This window comes from Gymnogyps californianus, chromosome Z (genome assembly GCF_018139145.2).
Source record: "Gymnogyps californianus isolate 813 chromosome Z, ASM1813914v2, whole genome shotgun sequence".
NCBI classification, from domain to species: domain Eukaryota; kingdom Metazoa; phylum Chordata; class Aves; order Accipitriformes; family Cathartidae; genus Gymnogyps; species Gymnogyps californianus.
Window position 1 is genome coordinate 58,605,607 of NC_059500.1, and position 17,005 is coordinate 58,622,611.

Here is a 17,005-nt window from a genome sequence, read left to right on the forward strand (position 1 = left end):
GAATTCTGGCTGAAGCATTAGTAGTCAAAGACAATCCTTAGGAATTTATCTTATTTAAAAAAAAAACCCACAAAAAACCCCACATACTTGCAATGCGACTTAAGAGTTTTTATATACTGCATATTCTTGCTAAAGGTTAACATCTACTTTGATAAGCTCAAATGATCTTCACTTAAAGAAAAAAAAAGGTCTTACTCATTCTGACCTAAGTCACCTGAGCAGGCAGCACGCAAGGCAGGAGATAAACCACTCCAAAGGCTCCCACTACTTCCATCACTATCACTGTGTTCAGTAAAAAAAAAGAAGAAAATATTCTACTCAATTTCTCCATTTTCAAAAGTATATATACACCAGCAAGGGAAATGTCTAACTTGGGTCCATTCTATTTTGAACTTTGTGTTGAAAGGGGCACTGGATTTCTCAAATTCCTGAAAAGACTGCTTTAGGTAGTTATTTGGACTCCGTGTTTGTGACCATTTATTAATTAAATAGAACTAGATCTATTAATGTGAATCCTCAGAGATGATGTGAGCCAGTTCAAGTGTTCTATGGTTTTCATGTGCTGATAGTTTATACTGGTGTCATTCTTCAGAAATTATATTCGCCAGGCAAGCACACCTCCCATTCACTCCAGGGAGTTTGGCCAGTGTGTTTCCTATGGCTCTCCCTCCTTCCTGACAGAGTTAACAGCTGCCAGAATTCATGGACATCCACAGGAATGTCTTAAACATCTTGTGCCAAAAATATTGTATGAAAATATTATTTGGAAGGCTTAAAGATATTCTTATGATCAAACCAAGATGTCACAGCCCAATAAAACAAGGGCTTCATTTGTTACTGTATACCTAACATCCACAAGTTCCTAAATGGGCCAAGAGTCTTCCTCTAAATCACATTTCCAAACCGCTGCCCATAGTTTTATAACATAAAAAGTACCTGTAAGGTTGATCTGTTCTGAAAGCAGTAAGTACTTTCTTACACCACCTACAAGATGCGGAAAAGTCTTTGAGAAGCAGATAGAGAAACCTTCTCAAGTCCAGTTTTGCTCAAGAAGTCTACAAAGGATCCAAACATTCAAAGTCAACATGGATCTGTTCTTTTTATTATCTACATGCACTCAGTATGCCCTTTGGCCATAAAGTGTTTTCTTCACACTTCAATCTTTATCCTAGAGTTTTAAGATAAGGCCTCAAATTTTAAGATAGTAATGATTTTTTTAAAATTAACTTAGTCTTTATAGCAATTTTGTTATTTAAAAATTAGAACAAAGAGACAGCCACAATCTAAAATAATAGTATAATATATTTTGCAGTTGGGTCAGATGTTAAAAAAATGCAAAATCTGTAAGGAAGTTCTGCATCCCATTCTGCTTTCTAGCAAGTGTTACAGTTCCGTGGACTATCAGGAAGTATGTGAGAGCTTAGATTCGAGGCACGTGGTACATAATTAAGGTACCAACTAGTGACTGAAATTTTACTTCTGTTTCCCCCTTTTAAAATAGATCTACTGACCGAAAACTCTCAAGTCCTTCCTCTCCTTGGACACCCAAAGTTAAATAAGTAAAAACTGACAAACAACTGCATACAACTCACATTAGCTTATTCTCATACTTCAGGTCTCCATTTATAATGGCTCTTTTCAGCCTTCAGAACTCCACATAAATGTTCAATGGAAGTGAAGACTCCCACATACCTGGTTTAAGTCTACTGACAACAAGCTTGTTTTCTTTAGTTATTTTTCATGGACCCTGAAGCAGAAGTCTACGCCCCTAGAAACAGGGAAAATATAACCCAAACAAAATAATAGTATTTTACTAGCTTCTCCCTCTCTTTCAAAATGAAGAAGTAGAAACATAAGATCCAATTATTCTGGACCTTGTCTCCAGTGCCAGCCAGTAGTTAACTACTAGGCAAAGAGTATAAAGAAACAAATCAAGTCTAAAGTGACATTTCCTGTGGTATACCTGCCTCTAGAAATCAAGTTAAGGACTTTTTAACACTGAAGAACAGAACTAAACCATCAATGTCTAGTAGACAATAGGTCAGCTCCTGGCTGTGCCTGCTGTCCTTTCAAAATCCTTCACACGTTTGACTTTCACATCACTTAACAATCAATTTCACAATTTGCATGTTCTGTGTAAAAAACAGTTTTATTACTTTAAAGCTGCAGACTAAACCCAGAAGAGCTCAAAGGGCTTGAGAGAATCTTAAGGTAGAAGAAAAAAAAAAAAAAAAAAGTAGTTCCTTAACTACCTTTTCCATACCATTATGATTTACTTGCGCATCTACTACTCACTTTCTCTCCCCCGCTTCAGCTCCCCAAGCTGAAGAGCACAGTAACACAAGATGGTTCTAGACAGTCAAAAAGCTGACCACTGCTGAACAGAGGTCTTCTCCCCCCGCCCCCCCAGCATACATCTCTGCTAGCACTAATGCTCAAATGATCTCTCCATGAGCCAATTCAGTTCACCAAACCAGCAGGAAATTAACAATAAGAAAAAAAAAGCTGACAGTTTTTATCCTGGGTTAAGCAAATTGAGCGAGGTCAGCAAAAGGTTTGACTAGCATCAGAGACCAGAGAGCTGGAGAGGGGGAGAGGAAAATGAGACCTCCAAATTTAGGGTGACATTGATTTCTCAAGAGACGTCACTCCTAGTCTGTTCAGGGTGCAGAGCTGCAAGTGGTTTAGACTGTTCTAACTTCTGGCTGCTGCTGAAAGAGCCCCAAATCCCCCTCCTTTCTCACTCCCCAAAGGTACGTATGTTCCTACCCTGGTCCTTATGCATCAACACTAGCGTCATCTCCGGTAGTTGCATCATTAGCAGTAGCAAGCAGATCTACCTCTCTGATCATAGGAGGGGCACACAGTTTATCTGAAGGTTGACAGATGACAAAAGTATGCACAACATGAGTTTTTTGAATGCATAATGAAATTAAGATCCTCTGTACTAGGTAGACAAAAATTCCACCTTCCTGAACCACAGTCACAGGCAGGAACTACTAGTGGATGCCTAGAATAAAAATGGTAAAATGGTACAAGGACAGAACAAGCACACACTACCACTCTTTATATGTTTCCCCCAACCTCCAGCAATTGCCAACAGATCAGGTTCTACATGAGCTAGAATGACACTTATGTGCTTAAGCCACCAAATAAAGACTGCTCTCCAGCATTAGAAAAATCAACACACGAAACACTTCCCTGGCTGGACTGAGCAAGCTCAGTGGAGCTCTGAAGAAGATGAGAGGGAATTTCTCAATTTTGCTATTGAATAGCTTCACTGTTGAAAGGACATGCATCTCTTCAAAACTAATGTTACTATTAACCATGGTATATGCTAATATGCCATGGATTCAGCCTAAGCACACAGAAAACCCAAAGCTGACAGCATGTATTGACGAGATAATGAAACATCTATGCTGACTTAGTTCAAACCTAAAAATCTGTCATAGTGTAACTGTACAGGGTACAGCTTTTTTTGTTATTGTATAATAAATTCCATGTATTAACACTATGCACAATTATAGCACAAGTAATTCAACAACTGCAGTAACATTGGCACTGTGCTAATCACCTGCAGAGCTTAAAATATCAGGTCCCAAATCTGCAAATTACTTATGCACATTCTTGGGTTCACTAAGGCTACATAAGCACACACGCATTACAGACTACGGCCTAAGAGGAAAAGTCAAGGAAGGAAGATGAAGGAAGGAGGAAAGAAATACAATACTTGACACAGTTATCACAAACTGCCATGTTTTCTTAGCCATGAGTGACTACTTTCTGATTTGGACAGGATCTCAAGTTTATGTGTTCATTTTCTTGATAGTGACAAAATCATCTTAAAAGACAAAGTTTATCTTTTATGAGTCAAGATGTAACCATACAGAAGTATACGCATAATTTTTAGACTCTCCTGTATCTACAGCTTACAGAACTGAGTTACCATGATATTTCAGGTTAACTTTGCAAGCTTGGCTTTTGTCAGGGATTACTACTGTGAAGACTACGAAAATCAGTTACAGGGGTTTTTTTTTGAAGTCAGAAAATTATTTAAAGTAAAAAATTACTTGGTTTTAACATTTTTATAGCATTTCTGTTACTAGAGATTTCTCTGAATCTCCAGGCCTTCACATTCTGTCCTTGCCTCTCAACACAGTTATTTCCCTGCTCTTGCAATACATTCCTACAGATTTTTTTAAATCCTTGCCATAGCAACAACTGAAGTTCCCCTTTTTGTCCTGCTGAGAAAGTCTGCCTGGCTAGGGCATCCCTGAATGCCAGCAGCCAGTGGGAACATAGAGGGGGGCAGAGGAATGGAAGAATCCAATAGATGCAACCAGGATGAAAGCTCTTAAGTTATGGACTACTCAGAAAGGAGAAGATGCTAGCTGGGGATCAAGATTTTGCTGAGGTACTGCAAGAAGCAACTTGGATAGTTGGGGGCAAAGAAGAGGGCTATTCCAGCAAGAGAGCTGAAAGAGCTTTTCTGATGGGCTGAAGACAAGAGTTGGAAAGAAGTGAAAAGTTTATCAGCCGATCCTGAAGAGGCTCTGGAGTGGCAAAAATTCTGGGAGAGAATGGCATGGAATGGAATGGGACAGAAGTTGAAAGTTGTAAATGCTAAGGAGCCTGAGAACTTCACTTCTAGAGAAGAATAAGAAATGGGCCTCTGTTGTGGCAACAACTGGGGTTACCACAGATCTCCACTTCATTTTCCCTTCTATAACCCTGTCACCATCTTCAGTCAAGACCTTTGTTTTAGAGAAAAAGCACAGAATCTACTTGCTCCCCTCCCTGTCCCCCCCACCCCAACTCGGGATAACCAATTGGAAGTGTTAGAGTAATGAGCAAAATTAAATAGAACTACAGTCATATTATGTGTGTAGGCAATTCACAATGCATCAGGAAAAAGACTTAATACAGTTTAAAGAAAATATGATGGACCTCCTGATCCTGAATGAGTTTTCCACCTATATGATACATATAATTTAATAATACTTAACTCAAAGTCAAGCCAGGATGGATTATGGTTGTTAGTTGTGTGGGATTTGTGTGGTGGGGTTTTGGTAGTGGGGGAGGCGCTACAGGGGTGGGTCCTGTGAGAAGCTGCTGGAAGCTTCCCTGGCTCCAAGTTGGACCTGCCGCTGGCCAAGGCCGAGCCCATCAGCTGATGATAGTGGCACCTCTGTGATAGCATATTTAAGAAAGGGAAAAGACTGCTAAAGAAGTAGAGGAGCTACAGCAAAGAGAGGAGTGGGATGCGAGAGAAACAACTGTGCAGACCCCGAGGTCAGTGAAGAAGGCGAGGGAGGAGGTGCGCCGGAGCAGAGATTCCCCTGAGCCGGTGGTGAGACGGCAGGCTGTCCCCCTGCAGCCCATGGAGGTTAACGGTGGAGCAGAGATTCCCCTTCAGCCCGTGGAGGACCCCACACCGGAGCCGGTGACTGGGCCTGGAGAAGGCCGTGACTCCGTCGGAAAGCCCACGCTGGGACAGTTCGTGGAGGACTGCAGCCCGTGGGAAGGACTCGCGTTGCAGAAGCTCATGGAGGGCTGACCCCCGTGGGAGGGATCCCACGCTGGAGCAGGGGAAGAGTGTGAGGAGTCCTCTCCCTGACGAGGAAGGAGAGGCAGAAACAATGTGTGATGAACTGACCACAACCCCCATTCCCCGTCCCCCTGCGCCGCTGGGCAGGGAGGAGGTAGAGGAATTGGGAGCAAAGCTGAGCCCGGGAAGAAGGGAGGGGTGGGGGGAAGGTGAGTTTTTAAGACACATTTCTATTTCTCATCATCCTACTCTGATTTGATTGGTAACAAATGAAATTGATTTCCTTTTTTCCCCCAAGTCGAGTCTGTTTTGCCTGTGACCATAACTGGTGAGTGATCCCTCCCTGTCCTGGTCTCGACTCACGGGCCTTCCGTTGTATTTTCTCCTCCCCATCCTGCCCAGGGGGAGGAGTGAGCGAGCGGCTGCCTGGTGCTTTGCTGCTGGCTGGGCCTCAACCATGACATTAGTGCAGTTGTAACTCATCTTCTGTATACAAAGCACTACCATAAATTTAATACAATTTTTTAGTTTTCCCATAGTTCCACATTCTAATTCAGCACAAAATGATTATTTATAACTGTTTTATCCACATAGGTGGATAGGCTCCATGCCATGAAAAAAGTATGTACAATCAAAACCAAGACAACAGTACTACACGTATGCATAATGGCACCAAACTAGGGTTGTCAAGCAACTGTAACTACTGTATTTCCAAACTTTCAAAAGACTGCTTTAAGAATTTAAGGTTGCAAAGCCACAGTTTTGCATACGTTCTTGCCCAAATAAAAAAAAAAAAATTCCTTCCTCTTTAACAGCACATCACTACCAACACCTATGGTGATAAACCTGGTGTGCAACATAGTTTTGCCAATTAAAATGATGAAATCAATACATTACTATGGTCAGCATGGACATGCACAAGACAGTTTTGCCTCAGGGGGCAGAAGATAATTGTAAACAGAAAACTGCCGAGATGCCAGAATGATGCGTTTCACTAAAGGCTTTGTTATTTTTTTTAGAAGAGGTAATGGGATGGAGGAAGGAATGCGAAGAAGGCAATATTTCAAAGATCTGACCATTACTAATTTAAATTTGTGAGATACTTCTAAAAAGGAACCAGTGTTTAGGTCTGCTTAAAAGGTAAAACAAATGAAGTCAAAACCATTTAAAAAAAACCAAAACAACAACACACTATGCAATCTTCACAGCAACAACTGTGCTCTTCTCACAGCTTTTTAAGATATGTGCGGGTACTCTTTGGTATTCCTGAAATTTAAAAGAAAGCATGCATTGAAAAACACAGGCAAATAGGAACCCCTTCAAACAAGTAGTTTTGTTTCTGGAGACTAGAGTCAACTCACAATTACCCTTCAACTAATTGTCTGGGTTGGTGACTACGTATGCCACAGATGTTAACTCAGACAGCACTGTGTAAATGCAGGTGTGCTCTTTTCTCAGCCAGTTCACATAAAGCAGTTTTTTATATGGGACAGAGACTAAGTTAATAAGTCTAAAAGACCAAAGCGACCTTCAAATGCAGGGCCAACTCAGGACTTTCTGTATCTGACTGTGATGCCAGGAGCACTACAGAAGGTACTTAAGACGTATCTAAGTAGCTCTGGACCACAACCACCACATTTGGCTAGCACTGAACCCAAGTTTAAGACTCCAGGACTGAGCTGGTGACAACCCTGGACAACAGATGCACAATGCTCCTGCACTCTGAGAAGGGTTATTTAATTTAGACAGAGTCAGTTTGTATCCAACAGTGCATGCAATATATTCACCCTCCCTGAGCTCTGGGATGTGCAGTGTACACACATTAAATCGCTTTATCGTGCTGACTCAGTATAGCTGAGCAGCTCTGCAGATCATTCCTCAATACCTGTATAATATAAGATATCCCAGCCCTTCCCATAAATTGAGCTAACAAGCAGTTGTTGCATACGATCTTCTAATTATAATGAGAATAAAGAAAGGAGACATGAGTTTCTTATCAATATATTGATGCTAAGAATCAGAGCTAGTGCCTATGGCTAATGGGAAACAAGCAAGTGACCATAATTCATATGGTGGACAGAAGATTGAGAAAATTTGTGATTTACACCAGAAATAGCAAATTCCTTGAGTAACCAAGAAAATGAACTAGTTTTGTGCTTGAATTAGCAATAGAGTCAACACACAGCAAAAGGAATATCTGCATTCTCTGCAATACTTCATACTTCACTTGCACAAAACGTATCCTGAACTCACCAGTAAAATAATTCAATTTAAAAGAATTGTTTAAATTTATATTTAAAAATGGACTAACAGTTTTATTTAACTTGCAGAACTTTCTGTGCTTGCGGGGCAAAACAATAAATAAAAAAATCACAGTGTAAATTGCTTGGCAATGTGATGATTTACAAAGAGAAAAAACAGTATCAACACCAGTGCGACAGGCAAAAGAACAGTCTTGGGGAGATTCCATAGTTTTAGAAAGGTGGTTTTAAAAAAGAGCTGCTTCACAAAAATCAATACACTTTCCCCATAGGTTCATGATGTAAAATTCTATAATCAAGGCTTGTAGATTTGTAATTATGGTATGTCAGCCACATTTAAACAAGAGTGTTAAAAGATTGTTAAAGTTAAACTAACACAATTGCAATGTGAATTGTCTTAGTCTCATTCTAATCTAGTGGTGTCACTTCCACTTAATCAGATGGAAACTATGGGCAAATGTCAGTGCTGTTTTCACATGACCCAACTTACTTTGTTTGCAGTAGTTTTGAAAATCATTGCCAATCTGAAATGAGAATAAGATACTTTTAAAAGTTTTTTTTTCTAATCAGTTCCCTCACTATCCAGCAGGTTGTCTGAGTTCAGATTTACTGAGAGTAAGACTATTTCGAAGTGATTAAACCAGAAGTATTGCTTGTTAGGACATAAGCCACAAATACAGCAAACATTATTATTCACGCTCATCAAATCTACTTTTTTTTGAATGACAAGCTAATGAAAGTATGCAATCACCAAGAGCCTGGCTATGAGATTTGTCAAGCTCTCCCCATTCCTAGTTTAAATTTCTTTCACCGATACATAGCAATGTAAGAAACATGAAGGCAAGTACCCACAACCTACAATACAGTCTCTTGAGAGGGGTACACAAAGAATTTATGATATACAGCTAAAAAAAAATCCCAAAGCAGAAGAGCTACTTTGTTCTTAGTTTGGAAAAAAGTTATGAGTTAGGTAATTAAAGAATGTGCTACAGCAGATGATTAAAAAAAAGACAAATAAATAGTCAAAAAAGTTCAATACATCCTAATGGTTCTTGACCCTTACCTTTTTTGATATACTCTTATAGCCTGAGCATTGAACGTGCTTCAAAATCAGTATTACAGGCTAAATTCAATGTACTTTTCTAAACTGCAAACACAGAAAAAACTAAGGAAAATTAATTGAAGTGTTAAGTCAGTCACTTCATGGCATTTGTAATAAGCCTCTACATGAGTCTTCTCACACACCAGAATAAATACCTATATAGTTGTTCTAGTCCAAAATAAGAGGACAATGTTAATGTTCGTAAGTTGACTCAAGCTGCATGCCCACTGTAGCAGAGAATACATAACTAGGCTTCCAGTTTGAGAAGGAAGGGTGGACTGGCACATAGCCATACCTCTTCTTGTATCTGCGTGCAACCATCACAGAAGTGGGAGCTGCTGTTGTATCATCTCCGCAGCAGGGAGTGTAAGATAACATTCCTTTTCTCAGCCCCCACCCCCTTTTTTTTTTAAGTTACCTTCACTTACAGTATGCCAGCTGCTGCAGAGTAACTGTAGATGTGCATATTGTTACCATACAACAAACACAAGCTAAGTTTAATTGCTTGTTCACACAGCCATTCTCCAAAAGCAAATCTGAATCCTGTTGACTGCATTTGTGTCGTTTCCCTGAATGTTTTCATCCCTTTCTTTGTACTAGCCCTGAAACGTGTACGGTTGTGTGGTGAACTGGTCCAGGCAGGCCTCATCCTTCAAAATAACTTTTTTTTTTTCCCCCCAGTCCTGGTTATTTTTCAGTGGATCAGCTCCCTGAAATATACAGATGGGTGGCCACCTAAATCCTTGTGTAGGGCACAAAGAAGGAGGCTGTAACGCAGCCCCTCAGATTTAGATTAGCTTAAGCCATCATGGACCAACACCAAGTCTTCCCTGTGACAAGTGGCAACTGTTTCAGCTCAGAGGAATGCCCACCTATACAGTACCCCTGAAACATACTGTAACTTATTAAGCATTGTTTTTAAGAGGCCACGGGATTTGTATTAGGCTCACAAAATAGTTCTCAGGAATAGTCAGACTTTGTTTGGACTCGTGGCCAGGCTAGAGCTTTTTTTTACTTGTTCAACTGTAACTGCTACTATGACTAGGTGACAATTACCTGCTTTGTTTTAATTTTTGCTCAGCTTTGTACAATCGTGTGGTATAACACTGAATTAAGGAATGGAGTTTAGTATGGCTTGAAGGTTTGCTTGACATAACTAGGCTGCTCTTAAGCATGAGTTAGCAAATACTGTGAGTTCTTATTCTTAAAAGAAAAGGAGGGATAATGATACCATACCAGAGTTGCAAAAGAATTTAGATATAGATTAACCAAGTATGCAGAAGTTACGCCATTTCTACACCTGCATCCGTGAAGAATATCAGAAACTGGTGAGAACAGACAAAGAAAGGCAAAAGCTGTGACAAACTGCGTACCAAGGACAAGCAGGCCTACATACCAAAGATTAGCAAGTCTGCATACTGAAACAATACGTGCTAAAAGGACAAGATGTTCCTCAGTATCGGTGTTGTACCCCCTGGCTCTGCTGACTGAATTGCAGGGTGGGCCAAACCCAGAGAAGTCCTTTGTAACTGGGGGCAGGGTGGAGGCGGCGGGGGGAAGCGCAACCGCCGACTCAACTGAAGACCGAAGAAACTTGCCCCCCCCCCCCCCCCCGTAGGGAGCATGCATGCTAATCGACATCGCAAGCGGAGTTAATTTAAATATGACTGAAAATTTTGCAACCAGACTGCTTGCTTATCGGGCATTAACCACAGAATGTAAGGAATGTTTGATAAAACTGCTATATAAGCTGACTGAAATTTTACCTCGGCAGAAATGCAGTTTTGTAGGATGGACCCTATGCTCTCCCCGCTAGCGAAAATAAAGGTGCTTTGGCTTACAGTCCATCTGTGAGTCGGTTCCTTTGAATCACACCATTGTATTGATTTTTGTTACTAACAAAAATGAGCTCTCTCTGATGTACAATAAAAAAAGCAGCATAAAATTTCAAATCTGATAACAGCAGGAACATGGCATGATAGCAGAGCCCTTTATAATACAGGCACAGGAAGATGCTGAAATGCCCCGGTGCTATAAACAACTCACCAAAAGTCAAATATTGGTCAAAGGAAAGCAATCTTGAGAGATGGCTAAAACCAGTTTTAGGACAACAAAGAAAAAACTATTCAACACATGTAAAATACACCATATGCAGTAAATTTAGATAAAATGTGGAGTGCAAAACAATGAAGAAAAACTAAGATGTTGATTTTTTAATCAGCATTTCTAAATGCAGACTCTTGAGAAGTACAAAACAATCAACATCATACTCCTCTCAACAAAGGATTTGGGATACTGATGACTTGCTTGAATTTGTCCCCTCCCCACTACCAAATAGGGCCTTAGGACCCAGAGGGCCAGCAAAAAGGTGAGTATAACATCAGGGAAAGGGTGCTATTAGAAACAAAGTAGAAACATTAGAAACTTTGTGTATGTTAATTTTGACTGTATATAATTTGAACTTAGTACCATTGTAACCGCACTAATACCCAGTGGGAATTTAAGCAACCTCCTCTGTAACTTCGCTGCAACAAGCTTGTAACAAAATCAAAACCAGCATCCATGGATTTCCATAAATCAAGCAAACAAACAGGAGAGCCACACTAAGCAGTAAAGAAATTGCTCACACAGGACAACAAACACTACTAAATTTTAATCTCTTGTTCTCAGCTCTCTCAGACTCACTTAAACTGCAGAAGCAGAGAAACGGAGAAAAAGAACATGCAAGCTAATCTCAGAGCTAGAAGCACTACGGCCAGTGGCATACAGACGCTGAGCTAGCTCCACATGCAGTTATCTGCATAACCATGCTGGCATCATTAGGCCACTTCCAGGTCCAAGGGGACATAGCCACATGGTACAGCATCCACCATGTGAACATGCAGGCCTGCACCAGCTCTGCTAGGGTCTCCACACAGTTGTTCATTGCCTAGCAAAGACTTTCCCCTCACTGTTTCCCAATCTACGAACACGAGTAAAAAGCTTGTTCAGGTAATTTTTGTGATGATTTATCATTAAGCAACAGTCACCTGAAATGCTATTCAGTATTACCACACAGTTCTCTCGGTAAAACTATCAAACAGCAGCAATAAGCCACTAGTGAAACTTCTTACAAATTACAAATCTTACAAAAGTAAAATCGTGTCTTATTACATACAACAACTTTCTCAAAAGTCTCTAGACAAATAAGTTATACTTTTAGCTAACAAAAAGAATACACAGACTGAAAAAATGTTAACGTAAGTAATTCTAGTTTTCCCAGACCTCAGAATACTTTGTCTATAAAAACCAGCACAAAACACCATCCACTTAAAAATGCACAGAGGACATTTACAACGTTCCTGTGCAAAGCCAGTAACCACAACACAGGTCATGAAAGGGACCCAAAGCAAAAGGCAGTCACCAAGCCACTCAATAAGACTGCACTAAAGCTTTCTAGCTTAAAAATAACACACAAGTTCATGATTTGCATGCCCTGCATAGTGACAGGAAACAGGACCTTATAATCATATAATCAATTTCTTGCTTGCAGCAGTAGTTGAGAACTGCTCCCCATTTGGAGCCTAGGAACTCAAAAGTGCCTTTATCTAGCATAGAGTGACAAATCTGTATCCATTTTACTCTTCTAGTCTTCAAGACCAAGCTTTCAAAGCTAATCAGGTATTAGAAAGTGTGCCTGTCTTACTGTTAGTCTTCTACTAACTGAAATTAGGTAAGTCATAATACAAAGTTGATTGGATGAAACTGGACAATTTAACATCCTGATCTGGCACACATACTAATTCCTGTCTCTGCCTGAGCCAGCACAGTCTTTGTAGGGTGCAGCCTTAATAAACCCCACTGTGACCAAATATTTAATGTCAAAGCCTTGCGTTTATAGTCATAATAAGAAGGATTCAGACAGATACACTGCAACTTTTCTTAAAAAATTAAGACTGTGTTAAAACTAGGCAAAATCGAGACTGAGGTGATGAATTTACCATCGGTTTTGCAGTGTGAACTTTCGAATCAGAAACAACCCATTCAACAGTTGTTTTGGTAAAACAGGTAAGACTTCATGCCTCTGCAAGGTATCCGGCGAGAGCACCCTGTACGCTGACGGGGCAGCGTGACTCCCCTTGCCTCTCAAAATCACTAACGAAAGAGAACAAGATCCCCGTTTAATTGTCGTCTCGGGAAAGAAAGGCCTGTTCCTGAGGACGGTGCGCGAGGTGAAGAAGCCGGCAGCCATGGCAGAACTTGTGCCAGGGCCGCCCTCCGGCACACCCCGGCAGCCCCACCCAGCGCAACAACACCGCCACCAGCTCCCCGGCCCCGCAGCACGCACGGCCGGCAACGCACGAAGCCCCGCTGGCAGCTCCTCCGCCCGGCCCGGCGGAGCCCCCCGGGGGCCGCGGCAGGGCCCCCTCCCCGCTCAGGGCGGCGGGGGCTGCCCGCAGAGCTCGCAGCAGGGCCCAGCCCGCTCTCTGCTCGCCCCCTCGGGACTGCCCTCGGCCTCGGCTCCCAACGGCTCCCAACGGCCAAAGCGCACGCCTGAGTCCCCGCGCGGCCGGGCGGGGGCCGCGGCGCCCTCCCCCTCCCCCCTCCCCCCTCCCGCGCGCACTCACCGCCTCACGACGCCGGTCTTGATCTTGATCTGCCTCAAGCGCGCGTCGGCCATGGCGGCGCTGGCAGCGGAGCGGCGCGGCCCGGCCCCAGCCGCGCAGGTGCAGAGGGCTCCGAGGGGACGGCGCAGCGCCGTGACTGCGCAGCCCGGCTCCGCGCATGCGCCGAGCCGCCGGCCTGGGCGGCACCACCGGGAGCGGGGGGGCGCTCCGCGCTCTCCCTCCTCCCCCGGCCCGGTGGAGGCGTCCGCGCTGCGGGGTGGCGCCGTCCCCACAGCGACCGGCGGGGCCGGGCGCGGAGCGGCCTACGCGGGGCTGCGGCGCCCCTCGAGCCGCCAAGTGTCATTCACCGTTTGTTCGCAAGCACACGAGCAAAAGAAGTGCGAATCCACCCTCAGAGGCAGCAATAGGAGTTATTCTGAGGTGGTGTGACTGGTACCGTGATGGTGTCAGGGGGTGGGGTGTGACCGGTACCCCCTGTGTGGGAGTGGGGGTTATCCTATGTGGTTATCCTATGTGGTTATCCTATGTGGTTATCCTATGTGGTTGTCACAGAATCATAGCATGGTTTGGGTTGGAAGGGACCTTAAGGATCATTTAGTTCCAACCCCCCTGCCATGGGCAGGGACACCTTCTACTAGACCAGGTTGCTCAAAACCCCATCCAACCTGGCCTTCAACACTTCCAGGGAGGGAGCATCCACAAATTCTCTGGGCAACCTGCTCCAGTGCCTCACTGCCCTCAAAGTAAAGAACTTCTTCCTTACATCTAATCTAAATCTACCCTCTTTCAGTTTAAAGCCATTACCCCTTGTCCTGTTAGCATAACTAACGCCATTTTGTAAAAGGCAAGCATGTAAAAGGCCATTCTCTGGGACCGAGCGGGTCACATATTCATTCCCTTTCACCTTATTATCAAGCCCTGAAGGTCCTGCGCACCAAGCAGACGAACCAAACAGATTTCTTCTTCCGCTCCCTACTGGCCTCAACGTTCCTGAGCAGCAGGCCGATTACTCCCTTGCCGGCCTTGAAGTTCCCAGCCACCCGGCCAACCTGGTGTTGTTGATGACCCCATCGTAGAACAGGGAAGCACTGTCTGTAAAACCAAGCAGTTACAAGTCCTAAGGGGGAACTTGGACCAGAACTGCTGCTGGACAGTGAGACCCGGGAACCCCCAGTGGCCAGGGACACCTCCACCATCGTCTGCTTCCTCTGAGGACAGAGGGAGTGACTCGTCTTCTTTTATATGATTTTCAAGTCTACATTATGATTGTTATATTGGTACAGCAAACCATGCATTAAGATCCAACCTGATCTGCAGAGGGTTCAGGTGATCAGAAACCGTAAGTTAAGTTGTGTTGTAGAATTCTGTATTACGCTACTTATAAATTGTACTACACTGATTCTGCTTGTAGAAATCCTGTGCCATTCTAATCATAAATTCTGTGCTATACTAATCATAAAATCCTGTTAAGAAAACAAAGCTTTAATTGCAGCTACAACTTAATGCCGTCATCATTCTGCCAAGGATCTCTAAAGAACCTGTCTGTCCCCTTAGTGTCAGGTAACTGGTAGAAATAAATAAAGAGGCAACATTAGCACTAGCAGCTCAGTCCTAGAGTAATAACTGACTGGCGGTTCAAGGGCTGTTTTCCTTCATGATTATACTTAGTTGAGGATAACGATTTAAGGGGTCAAATTCTTGAAAAAAAACCCTTTGAATCTGTGTTTAAAAGACCTTCCCCTGAATGACTGTTTAAATCAATAAGAAAGAAAAAAAAAATAGCTTCAATGAATAAATAAGAAAGATAAATATAGTTTCAGTGGAGTACAGTTCAGGAAGGTCTGCAGAGGCCTTTTTTTTTCCCCACATCCTTTCATCCTGTGTTAGTCGCTTGCCCTGACTTGACACTGCCGGTGACCAATATCTCTTGAGAAAAGCTGGCTGTGAGGGAGGATGTCATGTTGGTTTTGGTGACATGCCGATCACCAGCAGTAGCCAGCAGTAGCCAGCAGCCATGGGAGCGCAGCTGGCACCATTGGGCCCTGTTCAGACATGGTATGGGGAAGGCCAAAATCGCTCAAGTCCACAAAGCTGTGTCTTATCCACAGAGGAGGACAAACGTGACCCCTCTTACAGAGCCCAGCAACCCTCCCTGGGGACCTGCGAGCCAGGCCAGCCCAAACACAGCCTTGGCTTGGCAGGTTCAACACCCTGCATAACCCCGTGAATGACTATGACCTGGAGACACGCTCACAGATGTATTATGTATCTGATACACAAACCTGCCATCACCCATGCAGGAGGAGGAGGAAGGAGAGCAGCATTCTGGCAGGCACAAGGGAAAATGCAGCCCCTTACTTTGACAGAATCTCACATCTTATTAATTTGGCTTTAGAAAGCTGTATCAGGTCATGTTGGGGCTGAAGCCGTTCTCTAAACAATTCCAAGGCAGCGCGATTACACTATGTACACTTTGACAATACAGACCGCTGCAAGGAAAGCTGCATTACCACCATGCACCTACACATCAATTATTTTTTCAAAAATAGTCTTCGATGTCATTTCTATATTTGACATAGTTGTTCCATAAGTGAGAAGGCCAACAACAGATAACAGTACAAAAATAAAAATTGCCTAGAAGCAGCAATATTAAGAAAAGTAACTCATGTTTCCAAGTGCTACAAATGTTTTATTTCTAGCCCTGAAACATTAACTCCTATCACTGACAGTGTTTAGGCTCAGCTACTGAATTTTAGAAGTAGAATGCAATTGTTTTCTTACAGCTAATTCAGATTAACTAAACAGATGATAATATACCAAATCGGAGTTCATATTTAAGCCCATACGATGATAACTTGAAAAAAGTGTTACTGGTGGATGCTGAAGTATATTGTAAAATGTGTCTAAAAGCATGATCTAATTTATTATTAATACATGTTTCTATTAGTACCTGAAAATTATAAATTAGCACTTTAAAAAATAGTGATTTTATTTCTAAGGGTCTGGATATCTGGGTATCCAAGAACATATGTATAATGCTTTCCTGGATAGACACTCCTTTTTTAATTAAAGGGTTGGTTTGGTTTTTTTTTTTCCAGAACTCCTTTGAAACAACTTCTAGCCTAGTCAGTCGTAGATACATTTCCGTGTGAATTAGTGACGTTACACCAGAGTTGAATACACTCTGTTATGAAGACTGTGAATCCTGTTGTACCTTTTGGGTGGTACAGAAACTGTCAATTCTTCAATGAATTTTGGCAGCATTCTGCTTGTGTTGCATCTGGTTGAAGGTTTTTCATAAGATCTATTAGCCCTAAGTCATTATGTGCACACTGTTGCATAGAGGCAGGTGCCTAAACATAATTTGCTGATGCTCTAGCTATGCTGACATATGGAGCAAATCATTCCGTACTTGGGACCCTTATACATATTTTTACATATTCTCCTGTATTGCTCCTTCCCAGCATCTCACATGTAAAACTGCAGC

The 17,005-nt window shown here is 42.6% G+C and overlaps 1 protein-coding gene across 1 annotated transcript in view; it reads right to left on the reverse strand.

Annotated features, from left to right (window-relative positions):
• TBCA (tubulin folding cofactor A) overlaps nt 1-13,599 on the reverse strand; it is a 35,182-nt gene extending 21,583 nt beyond the window's left edge. Inside the window, exon 1 of the mRNA XM_050913576.1 lies at nt 13,519-13,599. Within this exon, the coding sequence (XP_050769533.1) occupies nt 13,519-13,571 (53 nt within the window). The 5' untranslated portion in view covers nt 13,572-13,599. The remainder of the gene's footprint in view (nt 1-13,518) is intronic.
• Nucleotides 13,600-17,005: the final 3,406 nt, after the last annotated feature.